Source organism: Rhipicephalus microplus, chromosome X (genome assembly GCF_043290135.1).
Source record: "Rhipicephalus microplus isolate Deutch F79 chromosome X, USDA_Rmic, whole genome shotgun sequence".
In the NCBI taxonomy this organism is placed as follows: domain Eukaryota; kingdom Metazoa; phylum Arthropoda; class Arachnida; order Ixodida; family Ixodidae; genus Rhipicephalus; species Rhipicephalus microplus.
The window spans coordinates 179,569,217-179,588,469 of NC_134710.1; the positions used below are offsets into that span (position 1 = coordinate 179,569,217).

The following is a 19,253-nucleotide window of genomic DNA, read 5'->3' on the forward strand; positions in this document are numbered from 1 at the left end:
ACACAAGACACGAGAAACGGCAATATGTCAGGTAGAATCTTTGGAAGAATAATCAAGATGTAGGTCAAAATATTTTGAATTACTACCGTGAGCATAGTGAGGGAATCAAGTTAAACAAGGCCTTTCTTAGTATATAGGGGCACACCTTCACTTTGTTTCACATCATTTGTTCCACAGAATGAATGTACGGAATCATGAAATTTGAAAAAAAAAGAAGGGGGGAGGGGTAATTGCCCATTTCGGCATCTTCAATGTCTTTATTTGGGCTACATGAAAGTGATTTGACTGCAACCACTCTGTGTTCAAAAAATAACTTAATCTGTGTAGACTGACAAAGGAGCTCAAAATTTCACGAAAATGTGAATTCTTAATAGTGTTCCTCATTATAAGCTGAGGAACATTTAATCTCAGGTGTTCCTCAGCTCAGTTTCGCCTTACCATTGCCACCCTCCTTGCATTCCGTGGCTACACAGGAAAGTAGGAAATATGTTAAAAGCAAACAAAATGACTGTAAGGGAGGCCTAATGAAATTCATCATATATGGAGACTTCTGTTTGTCTGTTGCTAGAGTGATTGTGCATGGACACTACTGGTGGAGTGCTCGTTTGTAGGCCCAACAAAACCTTCGCTGATGCACGAAGGTTTTGTTGTCATGTAGTCACTAGGTCATGTAGTCACTACATGAGGTCACTACATTAGGTCATGTAGTCACTACATGACCTAAAGTAGCCGCTTGCCGATGCTTGTTTTGATTAGTCTGAAATGGGAATCACGTAGCGGTGTACGAAAAGCCGAACACAACCTTTATATTAAATTATACGATTGCAAAGAGTAAGTGCTTACTTTGAGGCTCACAAAATTCAGTGATTGTGCCACACCATAAAAAGTCAAATGTGTTATGCCGTCCCATATTGCATTGGAAATTTAACTTTAGCAAGGCGAAGCCCTTTGTCACTGAGTTGTGTATCATGTCATCATCATCATCAGCAGCAGCCTGACTACGTCCACTGCAGGACAAAGGCCTCTCCCATGTTCCGCCAGTTAACCCGGTCCTGCGCTTGCTGCTGCCACTCTATACCCGCAAACTCCTTAATCTCATCTGCCCACCTGACCTTCTGTCTTCCCCTAACCTCCTTGCCTTCTCTGGGAATCCAGTTAGTTACCCTTAATGTCCAGCGGTTATCCTGTCTACGCGCTACATGCCCGGCCCATGTCCATTTCCTCTTTTTTATTTCAACTATGATATCCTTAACCCCCGTTTGTCCCCTAATCCACTCTGCTCTCTTCTTGTCTCTTAAAGTTACACCTACCATTTTTCTTTCCATTGCTCGCTGCGTCGTCCTCAATTTAGGCTGAACCCTCTTTGTAAGTCTCCAGGTTTCTGCTCCGTAGCTAAGTACCGGCAAGATACAGCTGTTATATACCTTCCTCTTGAGGGATAGTGGCAATCTACCTGTCATAATTTGAGAGTGCTTGCCGAATGTGCTCCACCCCATTCTTATTCTTCTAGTTACTTCAATCTCGTGGTTAGACTCTGCGGTTATTACCTGCCCTAAGTAGACATAGTCTTTTACAACTTCAAGTGCACTATTACCTATCTCGAAGCGCTGCTCCTCTCCGAGGTTGTTGTACATTACTTTCGTTTTCTGCAGATTAATTTTAAGACCCACCTTTCTGCTCTCCTTGTCTAACTCTGTAATCATGAGTTGCAATTCGTCCCCTGAGTTACTCAGCAATGCAATGTCATCGGCGAAGCGCAAGTTTTTAAGGTATTCTCCATTAACTCTTATACCTAACTGTTCCCATTCTAGGCTTCTGAAAACCTCCTGTAAGCACGCGGTAAATAGCATTGGGGAGATTGTGTCCCCCTGCCTTACACCCTTCTTGATTGGTATTCTGTTGCTTTCTTTATGAAGCACTATGGTAGCAGTTGATCCCCTGTAGATTTCTTCCAGAATGTTTATATATACTTCATCTACGCCCTGATTCCGCAGTGTCTGCGTGACGGCTGATATTTCTACTGAATCAAACGCCTTCTTGTAGTCTATGAAGGCTATGTATAGTGGTTGGTTATACTCTGAGCATTTCTCTATTACCTGATTGGTAGTATGAATGTGGTCAATTGTTGAGTAGCCTGTTCTAAATCCTGCTTGTTCTTTTGGTTGATTGAATTCTAATGTTTTCTTTAATGTTTGTGTATCATGTATGACAAAGTAAAGGTTGCGCGAGTGAGAGCACTGTGAGTTTGGAGTTTGTGCTAGTTGCAGGTAATGTTATTAGTCCGGGACAGTACCTTGCCAGTGCATGCGTGCTCAATAGCCCTTGACAGCAGACAAGTAACTTGCATACTGCATTGATGACAAAACAGTGCAAGAACAAAAAAAATTGAAATTTGGGGGGGGGGGGGCTCTAGAATTTCGGGATGATATCATGTGAGTGAGTACAATAGTTCTTCCGAGACATGTAAATGTTCAAATGATGAGCAAAAACAGACAGTCTTTATCTATATTTACTTAAAAAATGGCATCGAGACCTGTTATCTGTATAAAAACATCCACCACAGAACATGAAAATTATTTTTGCATATCATACAATTACATGCCATTGTTTTTATTGTACCTTTCAGGTGGCCATATTCATAAAATTCTTGAAATATACTTTGATAAACCTGATTACTGACACAGACTTCAGCCTTGGTAGAAAATCAAGGCAATGCAGGTTTTTAAAAGTAATTAAGCCTTTAAAACTTTAAAACATAAATGTACAAGCTTCTAGGAAGTATTTGCACTAGAAAACAATTGTACATCAACATAACTTGAAATGGACATTTTAACAGCTCTTTCAACAATATTTTACCACAAATGTTTCTTCATTTTCTGACAGTTTATGACATTTTATTTTATGACATACCATGATGTCTAGTAGTGATGCAGAACTGTTGGCAGATAGACTGTCGATAGCATTGATAGCTTTTTCGAGAGCTTATTGACAGTACTACTATTGATAAAATTTTGATAGTATTAACTATAGTGCAATCGATAGTACCATCAGTAGCATTAATGGAGGTAAAACTATTGATAGTGCTATAAATAAATAGGCCGATGTTGGCCGACGACATCGCCAAAACATTCACGACAATCTACTATCCGCAATACTCTCTTCGCTTATGCGGAATATTTAAAAGCAATCAAGTTCTTACAACTATTAGAAGCATAAATTTAGAATCTTCTAGGAAGTGTTTGCGCTGAAAAACAACGGTACATTTATATAACTTGAAGCGGACGTTTTAACAAAACTTATAGCAATTATTTCTGCTGTAAAAATTCTAGATCTTGTCTATGCAAAAAATTAATCTTCAAGTTCATGTTGAACTGAATTCATTTGGTTAATTTTATACTATTGATAGTACTGTCAAATTTTTTATAGTTTTTTACCATTGATAGTTCATTAGTCACTCAACTATTGATAGTATTGACAGTGCCATCGATTGTTGTGCATCATTTCTAGTATGATTCAAAACAATTGAAACAGTTTGTTAAACTTTTGTATCTTGTGGGCACTGTAGCAAGGTGGCAGGACAACCTATACAGTTCTAAAGGGCTTATTTGGGCCGGTTGGTACATGATCAACGAAGCGAAAAACAGCGCGAAACAAGATATTGAAAAAGACGTCCACTTCTTTCACTGTCTTGTGTTACGCGCTATTTTTCGCTTCGTTAACCAGCACAGCTTGTCTATGTTTACTGTATGTACTCGCATAATGAACGCATTTTTTTCTAGAAAAATCGGAGCAAAGTTGGGGGGGTGCATTTATTACGCGGGATAAATTTTCAAGAAACTTTTTCGGGAGAAGCAAAAAAATGTAATGCAAAAAAAAGTTAGGTTGCTTGGTCTTTTGTAATTGACGCACGCGTACACTGTTCGAAAGCAGCTTCTTTGTTGCACTTTATTTATCTTCGGTGGTTGATGGCGCTATCTTCTGCAAGCTGTCCCCGGGTTGCCCGCGCACACCATAAAAGCATCTTGCGGCTATTTTTTCTCGCAATCATTTAACCACAACAGTGTTATCTGCTGTGATCTCGAGAGGCGCCCAAAAGTGTGCGCTACGACGCACTTTGTCAACTTCGCGGCTACCTCGCACGATAGTCACGACGCTGTTAACATTGTAGCAAGCTACCCTTGAAGCATCAAGACAAACCGTCGATAACAAGATTAAGGACAAAATATGGCCGCCGCCTCGCTTCTACATGAGAAGTTCCTCTACGCGAGGATAATAAGCGAAGCGAGAATCGGGGGTGCTACCATGTTGCGGAAATCATCACGATCTTTTTTGGACAACAAGCAATTTTTTCTGGTTTTCCTGGAACTTGCGAAGCGATAGTGACGAATGACCCTTTGCGACAGCAATTCCTGTCGTTGTCGCTCCAAAATCGCGTGCACGGGGTTGGGATTTTTCGTATTTGCAGGAAGCGACCATCGATCGTTTGGCGTGGGCAGTTTCATGACCTTCGCTCTCTGTGTGCTTATTAGCTGCGATGTCTCTAGACTCGCACTGTTTGTGAACCCCACTGTGGCGCACAGATAAGACAGGGGAGGTGCCGCGAACAGATAGAAGAAAAACAATACAGCCTGCGGCAACGGGCGAAGGGGGGGGGGGGGAGGGAGTGTGTTGGAAAAATAATAAAAAAAACAAAAAAAGATGCAATGGGTGAGGAGGCGCTGGTGTCGGTTAGCAGGACTGCAGCGGATGAATGTAGGGGGTGCGTTTATTACGCGGAGGGGAAAAAATCTAAATTTTAATGACTCAAGTTAGGGGTGCGTTTATTATGGAAGTGCGTTCATTCTGTGAGTGAATACGGTGTTTTCCTGTTGCATAACAAGCAGAACGCCATCTGCAGGGTTGTAGCAATCCACATAGCTAGTGCCAGCTAAAGATCAAGAGAAAGGACGAGACGCCAGAAAAAAAGAATGTGTCAATAAATTAAGAGTCAGGAAGGAATGGTGTCCTATTGACTTTTGTCAGCATGGTCATTGATTGGCCTTCAACTGCGGCACTTTGCTAGCTGTCAGGTCCATGAGTGACATGGCCAACCACGTCCCATTTTCATAATGTAACCAGCCTCGTACTTCATCTCTGTAGTCATTTATTTTTAATTGGTAACAATAAAGTGTTATGATACGTTGCATTCTCAAAAAATCAAACCTTGATTCTATAGTTACAAAGATGATGCCCAAGTAAGCATAAAAAGGAAAAGACAAGATTTTCACATCAGCACCTCTATAAAACATTTGTCTTATCTAGAGGAAATTTAATTCTGACAAATAGCCCCCATTCCCAGCTGTCCATGTCCTTATCGCAAAGACTTCTGAGGAAAGCTAAATCCTTTAGTTGATTGCTAGGTATCTTAATTGACCAATATCAGAGCATTGCTCTTAGTTGTTCTTCTGAGGAAAGCTAAATCCTTTAGTTGATTGCTAGGTATCTTAATTGACCAATATCAGAGCATTGCTCTTAGTTGTTCTGACAGTGAGTTTACTCTGTGTGATAAAGAACATTTAAGTTGCCTGTGTGCTGACTCGCAAGATTGCTTGTTTGTTATTTCACTTTTTGAAATCACCACTTACAGTGAAGAAAAAAGTGAGTTTTTTCTGATTTCAGTTTTTTGTGATGCTCATTACATATGCAGCAAAGCCTGAGCTGATCCACCGTGCAGATTTGCGGCTCTCGGACATTGCACGAGAGTTGGGGTCAGACTGGCCAGCATTGGCAGCACAGTTAGATGTGCCAGATCAAGATGTGGCATCCATTCGCACAGAATGCCCTAGTGACCTGGCTCAGCAAGCACTGTTAATGCTCCGACTGTGGATGAAGAGGGCTGGTGGCCGGGCCACAGGTCAGCCTATGTTGCTTCTTCTTTAGTGACAAGGCTTTATGAGCAAATATATGGCAGGTGGAACAGATGCGACAGGCTTTTTACTTATTTATGTCATAATTTATGTTCATTTGTCAACAGCCCGAACTTAAAGTCGTTGGCAGAGGCTGTTCTAGCTGTATCGCTTAAAAGCATACTTTAGCTCTTTTGTTACTCTGTGGAATCTTTTGCAATAATGAACAAAAATTGGTACACTACTTTAAAGTGAAATGGGGTGTAGTTAGGGCTTTTCTGAGCTGCTATTGTACTATTATACTGTTCTTGAATGCATGTGGCACAATGGTACAATGACAGTGTACAGCCCTTGCCTGAGGTACATTTTTCAAATTCTAGAAAACAAAATAGTGTTACATAAACATCGCCATTTATGCATGTTCTTCACAAGCATACCATTTATGTATATCACGTTATAATTCACTATTAGTACATCAGTTGTATGACATGTGCTATGTTAGTGACTGCAAAATAATCAGTTCTTAGAGAAAAGTTTAGCTCATGCGCTCCTATCTAGGTACGTATGAGAGAATTTACAAATCCCTTTTTTTTTTTTTCAACAACCACTGTGCCAAATCTGAATAAATTTGTAAATTTAAAATGAAGAGTGGGGTAGTAGTAGGAAAGTAGAGTTTTTATTTTGGTCATTGTTTTTAATCAGAACTTATGCAAATTGGAACATTGAAACACTAATTAGCATAAAGCTTACAACTTTCTTACTAAGCAGTGAAAAAAAAAAAATGTCAACTTTTTTAACTGGGCATAACACATCCAAAGTGGGCAAAATTGTTATACAGTGAAATCCTGTTATAACGAACCTCAGATTAACGATTTTTTCAGATTAACGATTTTTTCAGATTAACGAATATTTCGGAAATACCCTTCCAAATGTCCATTGGTTCAATGTAAAAATATTTCACTACTACGAATTTCAGAATAACGAATGTTTCAGAATAACGTATCAAATTTTATCACCCTGGTACCTTAAGAGCACTTCAAAATAACGAATTTCTAGCGTAAAAATTACGTGCGGCGTTCTAAATGCCGAGCGCCATATGTGGCACTATCATCATCATCAGAGCTCCTGCTCATTTCTCCATGCGTTGCCTTATGCTAAATGCGCACTAGCCTGGCTAGCCCTATCGCCATCGCCAGTACCTTGTTTTCGATGTTTTTTTTTTTTTTGCATGCTCGTTGAGCCAGGTTGAGCCTAACCTCGCCGCCTTTGTTTTGTTACGTCGACCGGCAACGTCGCACGATTGTCGTACGGCTTTCTCGTTTTAAAGGTTAGAGTGATTCGTTTCTGCGTTCGCGATGAGCTCCGGAAGCAGCGCGAAAAAGAAACGGAGGCAGTTTTCTTTGAAAGAAAAAGTGGATATTCTTTTTCAAGTGGACGCCGGTAAAAAACAAATCCACATTGCGAACGAGATGGGGGTTGCACCATCAACTGTCGCAACCATCCTGAAGGACCGACACAAGATCCTCCAGCTGCACCGAGGGTCCCAACTTGCACCGTCAAGAAAACGGCTCCGACTTGGGAATTTCCAAGAAGTGGATGCTGCAGTACTGACTTGGTTCAAGGACGCGCGTTCTCAAAATGTGCCAGTGTCTGCAGGAAAAAGCCCGGCAATTCGCTGATGCTTTGGACATCACAGGCTTCGAAGCAAGCGCGGGGTGGCTTCATCGTTTCCGTGAAAGGAATGGAATCACCTGGCAAGTGGTGTCTGGTGAAGAGAAGGCGGCAGACGCAGCAAGCGCTGCTGCATGGAGGGACGAGAAGTTCCGCGAAATCGTCGCTTCATACTCCGAAGATGATATATTCAATGCGGACGAAATGGCGTTCTTCTATCAAATGCTTCCTGATAAAACCATGCATTTTAAAGGGAACAGCTGCAAAGGCGGCAAGCAGTCCAAAGTCCGGATTACGGTATTGTTATGCTGCAATTCCACAGGCACCAAGAAGCTGAAGCCCTTGGTGATCGGCAAATACAAGAAGCCTCGCTGCATGAGGAACGTTGTTTCATTGCCGTGCGATTATCGGGCTAATCCACGCGCGTGGATGACACGAGAGTTATTCTCTGAGTGGCTACTAAAGGTGGACGATGAGATGAGGAGCGCAGGTAGGAAAATCCTGATTATCGCCCACAACTGCTCGGCGCATCTTGTTAATGTCTGGCTGACAAATGTACAGCTGGAATTCTTGCCTCCAAACTGTACGTCCTTGCTCCAGCCACTGGACCAAGGCATCATAAAAAGTGTCAAGGCCCATTACCGGACACGCCTGGTTCAGCGATTGCTGATAAATCTTCGGATGAAGCTGCCTACCTCCATCAATGTGCAACAGGCCACAGAAATGGTTACCGGGGCCTGGTGGAGCGTTACATCAACCACCATCCAGAACTGCTGGAGAAAGGCAGGCTTGGTAGTAATGCCATCTGAATCTGAACTAGGCAGCGAAGAAAGCGACGCGAGTGGCATGTGGCAAGAAGTCGTCGAAATACTCGCGATGGATGCCTCGGTGACGTTCGAGGACTATGTGCAGTGTGACGACGAAGCATGCACGTCAGCCGAACTGACGACCGATGACATCGTCAGTGCTGTTCGTGGTGATAGCAGCGACGAGGACGCCAATGGCGAGGACGATGCTGAGACCGCGCCCGTTAGCCAACCAGAAGAATCGCTTTCCAACGCCGACATCATGGAATGCGTGCGAAAGATGCGCACTTACCTTGGCAGGTGCAGCAATGCCACCGAAGCAGAGCATAAGAATGTGGACAACTTCGAAGCGTTCGTCCTGCGGCAGTTGAGGGGCACCCGCCAGGCCAAGATCACCGACTTTTTCAAATAAACGTGCGCTCATTCCGGAATACTTCGCGTTTTGTTTCTTTTCACGCTCGTCATAAAATCAAGCGTTTGCGGATGTGTATACAGCAAAGGTAGGCGACTCCTTTTGTTGCATTTACGATTTTTAATGCGAATTTTCGATGTTTTCACTATAACGATATTTCAAAATAACGAACTATTTTCCGCGGTCCCTTCAAATTCGTTGTATCGAGATTTCACTGTATGTTGTAATTGTTTGAAATATGCTACTAATTGTTAGATGGGACTTTTGCAAAACTATTGAGTACATTCCACAATGTTCCTATATACAGTAAGTTTGTACATCACATTTGACCCCTCTAGGTACTTTATTGGATGCCATTTATAGAACTTCGACATCTGCCTCTTAAGTGCAGAGTTGCAAATTTGTAATCTTAGTGATTCTATTCTGTTTCCTACCAATTTTCAACCATCCTTATCAAAAGTGACAGGTTGAAATTGGAATAATTTTCTCCTACAGGCACTAGAATGCATTGTTCTATCCCAAGTACACCAAAAGATTGGTTCAGGAGCTGGCTCAAATAGAATTTTTTTTGGAAATCGGCTTGCATTTGAATAAGTGTAGTCGAAGATGCCCCCTCCCCCCAACTTGAGGCTTCTTCCTCGAATAGAAATCTAGCATTCTAATAAGTTACTGGAGGGACACTGTCTCTAAAAATGTATGTTTATATATAACTTACAAAATTATTAAATTCAAGTAGGTAGTAACCTGGGCCATTCATGAAATGGTATAACAATTTCTTCCAGAAACACATAGCAAAACCTTGTGGCGATGTTTTCAGACACACGATATAGTGTGATAAAAGTTCTTTGTGCCAGCAGGCAACATTGTTCAAGTTAACAGCTGTGTATTTTGGCATTTTTGCTTTATTTCTTTTTTGTCTTTCTCTACTTTCATTGGGTAGCATAGCTAACTAAGAAAAATCTTGGCGTATGTATCCTTTGCTTACTTAACATCTGTACTTCCTATGTCTAGATATTCATGTCACTAATGTGAATGAGATCCCGGCTGCGGCGGCTACATTTCCGATAGGGGCGGAAATGTTGTAGGCCCGTGTGCTCAGATTTGGGTGCACGTTAAAGAACCCCAGGTGGTCGAAATTTCTGGAGCCCTCCACTACGGCGTCTCTCATAATCATATGGTGGTTTTGGGACCTTAAACCCCACATATCAATCATATCAATCAATCTAATGTGAACGGGGTCTTAACTGAAGTTGTGTGTGAAAGTTCTAGCAGCAGTTTTCAGATTGCTGAAATTGAAGTGAATTGACTTTTAATGTTATGAATAATGGCAGCTCAGCAGTGTAAAATTTTGTTAAGTGGACCTGAAAGGATCAGGAAAATATGTTCCATTTAGCAGGCGTTATCTTTTCTGAGAAGACATATATGGGTGCAGTAGTCAAGTACAAAATCGATCGAATTAGAGACATTTCATTTTAAGCAGCAATTCTATTTCAGTGATTTATGTTTACCAAGATTCTATTGTATATGAAAAGTGGAAGTTAATAGTCGTGAGCTGGTGAATGAGTCACTCTGAGAAAACACATTACTATGTACTTGGTAAATTGCAGGAAACAACCTGGAGAAAGGACTGCGGATGATCAACCGTGAAGATATTGTCAACAAATGCATGTTCAATGTAGAGCTTGTGACTGACGATGTTGAAAAAGCTGTTGCCAAAGTTCACCTTGACCAGTCCGGTATGTTGATTTAGAGAAAAAGATTTACCATTATTAGTAGTAGTATGTATTCATTTACATTACGTTAGTTTTCTACATGACTGCTTGTTTTTCTAAGGGTTCGACACTTTCCGTGAGGAACTGGGGACTCCCAAAGACACATCACTGAAGAGAGGGAATGCTACCTTAGACGTCTCTTACGACGAGCAAGACCTCATGAAGGTCAGTTGTACGAACATGTACTTATGCATGGACACTAATAATTACTTTTCATTTAAGAACATGAAAGGAAAATTAGTTTTGTAATGATTATCTGGTGTGCACGAAGTATCTGTGTGTATCATTGAAAAAATTACCGTGGCTGTTATAAAGGTGTGAAACGAATGAGCAAGCAAACAATTAAGTTTTAAAGAAATCTGGAGGTGACCCTGATCCTTGACTATGTTTGGTGGTGGCATTCACATGGTGGTTGCTTTGGTTTATACATTGGGTTAACTTCGTGTTCTGCACGCTGCCAAAGCAGATCTTGGAGGCCACTTACGAAGTGGATGGTTGGTTCTGCTTCGTTAGGTGCTGCAATGAACACAGCTGCTATCAAGAAAAGCTCTGCTCTTTCAATGAACTCGGTCAGCTGATTTTTATTAATTATTGGTGACAATTAATTGGTCCTTATTTTAAGAAAAGTTATGCTTCAATATTATATGTATTTAGTATAACCTTTAACTTCGAGCAGAACCATCAATTTCGTACCGGTTTTTTCTATCAAAACATATTTTTTTTTTTTCCAAAACCAGAAATATGTGCTCACCTGGAAGTGCTTAGGAGAAACAAGAGTGTCTCTTGTTCCTCGTGCCCCTAAAAAAGACAGCTGTGATCACCGCTGGGAATTTTCAGTTCCCAGACTGAGGCTTAGTCAGTTACGAAGTTTCAACATCGGCTACCTTGAAAAAAGATGGCACTGTGAGTGCAGTCATAACACTAATCACGCAGATTCATTACACACATGGCAATCTATTTGAAGGGTTACTGTGAATTAAAATTTTATGCAAGGGCCTACTGTGTTTACTTTCATGATATGCTACATATAACCCCTTGCAATGTTTGTTTATTCTCATGAGGCTCATTTTTTAAAACTAATGTTACCATATAGGTTGAATTTTTTTATGGTGTGAAAAATTCCAATAACTTGTCTGACATAACGCTATTCATAGGAATGGCAACAGTGTAATGAGCAATTTTGCCCCCTTCGTTAACTTTCCGTTATCTAAAGTCTCACGACTGTCTTCTTTGCTTGAAGAATCACAAAATCAACATCCTGGTCACTTTCATTATCATCATCAGATATATTGCAAACTATTGCACTGAAGCATCAGGTGGATGATGCCATGCTTATCTGAAAGTATGTGAAAAATCTCACGAGGAAAGTGAACTTGGCTTTTATGAAACACCTGCTACCATCTTGTGCGCAAAAGCATTTATTTATGCAAATTCGCTGAAAGCAAAACCACCTATGCCATCTAAGTACCAAATAAAAAATACCTTTGGACATTTTTAGCTCATCAGATATCATTAAAAAAGTGGCCAACTACTTATGACTAGACCAGCTTGTCATAGGCTGAAAAAATGCCAATCGCTTGTGACGAGCTGAGGTAATAGAAAATCCTTGAAAGAGCCCTGCAACACTTTGAGCAGGTCAGAAAATGCTGCCAATCCGTAGTAGAGGCTCCCGAGAACACGCGAGTCAAATATAGCGCAGCACGCGACCTGGAATTCACAATAAATGATCAAAGTCAGCTAAAAATTGCTTTCTCTTCTCTCGAGAAATGATAGAAGACGCTGAAAAAACGCGCATCGAAGGCCATCTATCAGCCATTAGCTGATTTGAACAGGGCGTGCTCGGTCGTTATAGGGATCGCTGCGGGAGGTCGTGACTTGTTCATGCGTGCGATCACACGGAAAAAGCCGCGTATTCGAAGGAAAAAAAAAAAGAAGTGTTCAAGGTCGCGAGGCGCACGTGACGTATCTTCTTTTGCCCCTGCCAACTCTCTGTGTTTAGCCTCCAGCGCTTTCCCCAGGACGAGAGAAGAGAGAACGCGATTGCAGCCTGCGACAATTCTTTGTAACTGCGCTTGTACTGGACAGATTCATAAAATTTTCGCGATGTTGAATTTGTGAGGCAATAAGCTTTTTCAGTGAATCCATTCCATGGTTATTTGAAAAAGTGTTTTAGGACGCCTTTAAGGGGTTCCATACTAGAGAGGTCATAAGTTTAATGTCATGCAATTTTTCTATTTATTATTATGCTATTTATAAGTAGTGTTAAATTTTAAATGCACGTGTACAGTGTTAAAAATTGACATAGTGGTGTCACAGGGATGAAGGCAATGCATAATTCATGTTGAGGGAAGAATGATAATGAGAAATCTATACACAAAGTATGTAAGTACATAGCATTGTGAACGCCGTTCATGACTTTCCTCATATTAACTTGTGCATATCACTTTTGTGCATATCATCACCACTGAGTCTGTTGTCTTTATATTTATGGAAGGTGCCACAATAAAAGGACAGTTTAAGGATTCTCTTTCCATTTCATTTATACAACAATTAGTAGTTAAGAAGACTTTGCATTAAGAAGATGGGCAAAAGCAGCACTGTGTCTTATACCTTGTGGTTCTTATAAGTGTCACATCTTGCCCTTTGAAGACGTGATCAATTTCTAGCCAGTGACTTCACAATAATTGAGGCATTTTTTTTCCTAAATTAGCCAAATGCAATTTAACTGAAACTGAGAAAAACACTTTTTTTCTACTGACAATATGGTCGGGCCTGCTCAAACAACTTTTCTCAGTATGTTCCTCTCCTTTAAATACCACAAATGTATATTGTGGCTAAAATCTACAGAGCCCAGTATTGTTTTCTACTGAAATATGGTCGGGCCTGCTCCAACTTTTTGCCAGTATGCTCCTCTCCCCTAAATACCACAAATGTATATTGTGGCTAAAATATACATAGCCCAATATCGTCAGTGTTGAGGAGTAAAGCCTGCATTTGGCTCATACAGATTAGAACATATCATTTGGGCATGAATTAGCTCGTAAAATAACAGTAAAATGATTTGAGTGTACGGCATAGCAATATTTTCTGATAGAATTGACTTCATCCTTGTGCTGTCCGTGCCAGGCTTCGTCGTATGGGCGTAATGGCGATTACTAGACATGAAGAGCGAGTGGTCCTTCCTCGCAAAAGGCTCACTTTTCTGGATTGTCATCACTGTGTTCTTGTTCTTGGCATCTGTTGAAAGCCTTGAAAAGTGTTCTAGTTCATTTTATGCGACGCCATTTTTGACCACTTTTTTTTTCTTCATAAAATAGATAGATGCCCAACATTTTCATTTTTGTGTATTATAGTTCAAATATACCGTGTTGAAGTGAAGGGAGGACATGATACCATAGTGCTAAACTTGAAAAGAATCACTAAGAGGCAAAAGGAAGTAGGAAAGTCAGCCTTTTACTCTTTATAATCGAGTTTTGTCATTGACCATTATGTCCTTTTGTAAGCACCAACTCGCCCTAAAAACTCTGATCGCGGAAGGTATACACGAAAGCAAAGCATCCATGACACAAATGAAATAGTATTTTGGGTGACTCCATGTTGGTTGTTTTGCTCACGACCGTTGGCGCAGTACTAGTTTAATGAGTGGGACTAGTTTGATTAAAACAGTTGAAGTGTTTGGCTCATTTTAGATTAGAAACTGCATTTTTGAGTTCATGTTACAATAAGGATTTGCCCAATTTTCATTAGAACTATTCTAGAAGGTGAAGATACTTAGGTGTGCTTTATGTTCCCATGAAATTTAGCCTAGTCTTAGTTTCTACATTTGGCTCTTTTTGCAAAAAAAAAAAAAAAAAAAACCCTCAACTGAATACGAGCATGCACCTCGCAGGGTAACGTGTCTTGTAGCTAAACTTGTTACGCAATTTTTTGTTTGGTTAGGTTATCTTCATAAGCATCCCTAACAATCGGACTAACTAAATAAAGGAAAAAAGGTTTACTAACCCCCATGCTTTAGGAACAACATGGCTGCTTGCCGAGTGATTAAATGATGGCTAAAATTCAGTAGCATGATAGAGGAGGCCTTTTGTTACATAAATCCACTGTTTTCTTCTTTGTTTCAATTACCACTGACACATTGAATTTTTTTTCTAAATTATCTTTTTTTCTTTCTTTCTAGAGTAGGGTGCTTGATCCAGTGTTATTACATTATTATCTTTCTGATCTCCTTTGGCACTGTGTATGTAAGGCTGTTGTGTGAAGCACCATTATGATATTAATTTAACTCTCAGCGTTCTGGACAGTCCAGGCTCTTCAAGCTATCTTAAACAGCTTTTCTCCTATCACTTGCAGCTCTGCCTTTGTTGCTGTTTGCTGAAATTTGATAAATGAATGAAATACTGAATGTTGTTTTGTGTTTATGAAATAATTATTATAAGGATTATAATCACATAATCACCTTATAATGATTGTAATGGCCCATTCACTTACAGAATACACACTAAAAGTGGCTGTGTGAAACTAGCATGAGAATAAAGAAGAAGAGGCAGGACAATCACTAGTTTCCCAGAAACCTAAAAAAAAAGAAAGGAAGAAAAATAAAAATTAAAGTTGCCCATTGTGCATGCTCTGCCTTACATTCTTGAAGGCTTACACAGAGGGAAATTGTGCATGCTTGAGGCTCTATAAGAACCTTCCGACTATTCATGACTCTGGTAATATGAAGCATTGTCAATATTATTTTGTAAAGGTAGGTAGTACTTTTTTCATTGAAAGTCGTTTCTAACTTGCTGTTCTTTCCACATTCTGGACCGCTGTTCTAGTGTGGGATGTGTTACAGCTACCATTGTCCTTGCTTTCAGTGTTCGTTTTTGAATTTGTACGAATGAGTATATAAGGAGTTTTTATAGCGTGGTTTCATTGAGCGTTTTGTAAAATTGCTCTGAGCAACGTAACGGGCGGCCTCATCAGGGATCATGTTTCTCACACTCTGTGCAAGGAGGCCGAGTCGGCGGAAGAGACAAGTAGCGAGACTGGATCGGTCCATGAGAAGCACACAGGTTCTGAGGCTAAGGGTGAGTAGGTTTTTCATTATGAGCTTTATTTGCTTGATTTTAAATTGCCTGAATTGTTTTTACATTTTTTTATCTGTCAAACGAGTTTAATAAGAAAACTAATGTATCTATAGAAAAAAAGAAAAAATTCTTAAAGGGACAATAAGGTTAATTTCACTTTGATGACATTTAGGGCATAAAACATGAAAGCCCTTATCTAACCTCTTTGCGAAACCTATTTTTTCTTTTTTTTACAAAATTTATCAAATGAGAAAACTTATGAGAAGGCCATGTGGACTATTAACGTAGCATGGTATGAAAAGCATTATCTGTTAAGGTCATTTTTACTACATTTTTATTACTTGTGGAAATGTATTAAAATGATTTTACCAAACTATTGCTCAATAGTCAACTTATTTTTGTGCTTCATGTTTTGTTTTACTGCCAACAAAGGTTTTACTCTCTGCTCATCTTTGCATCAAAATTGTGGTACCTCTCTGTCTGAATTTCTAATTTGTTGCATGTTTCCTTTGTGTTAAGAACTGTTGACGTTTGTAGTTGTCTGCAGTGGTGTAGGCAAACTTCAAACACTGTCAGTGATCTGTACGAAAATTTGAAAGGGAGGAATTGTTATTCACGAGCAGAGTTGCAAATCAAGCAAAACTACATATGACATAAAACTATTGTGAACATGTCTGATTCACAGCACTTGATGGAGCTCATTTTTAATGACATAAGAGGATGAAATACTGGTAGCTGGAGGAAGGCAACTGAGCAGGTTTGCTGGCGAAATGTGATGCAGAGCCCTTAAGATGCACTGTCACTCGAAGTTTGAGAAAGCAACAAATGTGTTGCAAAGAGTAAGAAATAATGGCCCCTCTTGAGCATGTTCTTCAAGGAATTTAATTCTAGCATGATCAATATGCAATAGAACTGATACAACGACTACAAGTGCTGTTGTCTCAGTTGTTAAGTGATATATGAGATTATCTTTAATGTCCCTTTAAGAATTAATCCTTGTGTTTCAAATATCAGAAAATGTAATAATGAAATTAGACCATCTTAGTTAATTTTTGGTCAAAAAGGGCATGTTGTATTTAATAACGGCAGAAAACGTAATAATACTACAACTGCAGTTAGGTATCTTTATTATGTCTTTTCTTAGATAAAGCATATGACACGGCTAATACTGAACAGTAAATATAAAATTTGTGGTCAAGTGTTAAATAGATGGCCATGGCTGGGTACAGTTATATGGCAAGACATTAATCCTGCAGTTCATGAAGAAAATGTTAGAGTGCTTTGAGCAAATGCTATAATTTGATTAATGATAATTGATCAGTAGAAATTTGCAGTATGTGATAAGTGCTATGTCATCTTTGGGTGCCTCCTTGTCTAATTTTGTGCAGCAGCTGGTATATTTTTATATAATGGAATAGGTGCCACGCAGACCTAATTGTTGTACTTTCTTGTTTCTAGTCAAACATCTTTTGCTATGTAAGGACAGAAGTTAAATAATAATTAGGTAACACTGAAATGTCACAGCACTTAATCACATCATGCACATGTTTTTGAGCTGCTCACAAGCCATTGCTATGCTTGCTTGTTACTTTTTTCCACCACAAGCATATGTTTTGCAGCAGTTGTGCTGGGGTTATGGCCCTGCTTTCAATGTGCTCGCTCTAGCTACTGACACGCTGCACCATGTCTAACACTGTTTGCCGTGCATATTGCAAGCCAGTCTTATGTGCTCAAAGTAAAACCAATATGTTGTTTTGTTTAATTTTTTGCTTGGTTCTGCTCAATATATGTGTTTCAGTGGTTGTTTTGCAGATGTTTTTTTTTGTGTGGCAATGTGAAGAGTATGTGCCATACTGCAAGGCCTTCATTAGGATATCTTGCAATTTGATTATTAGCATTTTTAAGCTGTCATAACATGGTTCCTAAATAAATGGCTTTATTTGAGCTCAAGTACTAATTTATCATACCAGAGCTACAATACTTGAGTGTTTCCTAACAAAAACGTTTTACAAGGCATATTTTGTTTTTTCCTAGTAGAATCTGATTGCATAGCTTAACTCTGGTAGTATGAAAAACTGATTTTTTTTTTTGTATTCTAATAATTCAGATTATTCTAATGTTTGGATGTTTTTACAGTGTAAATAACTGCTATTTTTTTAGTTTTCTTTTTTCAGCTGGAAAACTAGCAGAAGGGCTCTTCTTGATCTGTAGTCATTAATTAAATAGTAACACTGATACCTGACGCAAGACTGCATTCTTATGGGTGGTGAATGTATTTTCTTGAAAATGTTTGGCAAACAAGTTCCAAACGTACTTTTTTTTGTGAAGGTCTTGCTGCTTGTGTTACTATTGATCTGCACAGTACAATGTTAAATGTTAACTGCTATTGCTGCATTACCAGTATGTGCATAGTACTTAAGCACAAGATGTGAAATATCATGTGCATTTCTTGAGAAATACAGTTTTATTGGAAGGAAATAGCACATTTATATTATGATATTAGATATTTATCTGTATGACAGACTCTGCTGCTTATAAAGTAAAATAAAAAATTAAGAAATGTTACCTTATTGAAGATATTAATCTTATCAGCAGATTTTATAAGCAGCAAATTCACGTGCTTTTGTTTTGCTCTAGCATTGTATTTCTGTGATAATTTCACTCTTGTGCCAGTACTGCACAGCCTTGCAGCTGCCAATTTTATTTCTAGTGGCTGCTTTTTTTCTTAACTTGCTAACATTGTTGGGAACCCATGGTGTATTGTAGTGGCTGCTGATGCTGCTTGCAGCTTGGTTGCAGCAGGTGCCATGCTCGTACATGCAGATTTTGTGTGCGGACTGAAGCAGGCTCATTCTTGGAGTGATTTACAGTGTTCTTTGCTAACTCTGTTAAAGACATTGAGATCCTTGATATAATGTGCATGAAAACTTCCTCATAACAACTGCAGTTGTAGTGATAACTGATATGATGATCACACGTCACATTGTCTGCAGTCTACGTAAATACATCTGTAAAAATGCTCTGTATTGGTGAAAATGTACACTTTTGAAGTATAGTGCACTGTGGTAAGCAGAAAAATATTCATGAAGGTATTCAAGCACATATTGCGTGCCTTTTGATTAATGATGCAGGCATTTATTTCTTCAATGAATGTTTTTGTGAAGAATTTCGTGACCATGAACATGGTTGTGTGAGTGCCATTTTGCACAGTAAGTGAGAGGCAGGGAACGGCAGACCAGCACAAAGCTTACTTTTACTGCTTATCTCATCAAGAGAGGCATGCACCAGTTGTGTTGACGTACTGTGAAACTAACATATAATAGCTATATGAGCATGTTCAATTATCTTTGTGTGTATACCATTATACCATTAAAGAAAGGATGATTTTTAGAACTAATTTATGCTCTTGATCAATACCTCCTACTGATATCTTTTTTGCAGTTTTTTTTACAATATTTGGACATGAAAAAGTAGGTAATTTGAAAAAAATTGGTAGTCGGAAGCATGAGTACTGCTAAGTGGTTATCTAAAAACTACTTGTGATACTCTATTGATATATTTTTTGGAAAACTACCTTTCATTTCACAGCTTTTTTGTTTCAGGCATCATCGTAAAGGCATTACTTGTCATTTATA

At 39.3% G+C, this 19,253-nt stretch overlaps 1 protein-coding gene across 27 annotated transcripts in view; it reads left to right on the forward strand.

Annotated features, from left to right (window-relative positions):
* Positions 1 to 19,253, forward strand: part of LOC119176963 (uncharacterized) — a 351,479-nt gene that overhangs the window by 227,764 nt on the left and 104,462 nt on the right. For 26 of the 27 annotated variants that reach the window (XM_075878307.1, XM_075878295.1, XM_075878310.1 and 23 more), the window contains 4 exons: positions 5,687 to 5,893; positions 10,382 to 10,510; positions 10,608 to 10,711; positions 15,543 to 15,618. In XM_075878307.1, the coding sequence (XP_075734422.1) occupies positions 5,687 to 5,893; positions 10,382 to 10,510; positions 10,608 to 10,711; positions 15,543 to 15,618 (516 nt within the window). The remainder of the gene's footprint in view (positions 1 to 5,686; positions 5,894 to 10,381; positions 10,511 to 10,607; positions 10,712 to 15,542; positions 15,619 to 19,253) is intronic. The other variant, XM_075878298.1, reaches the window with a different exon arrangement.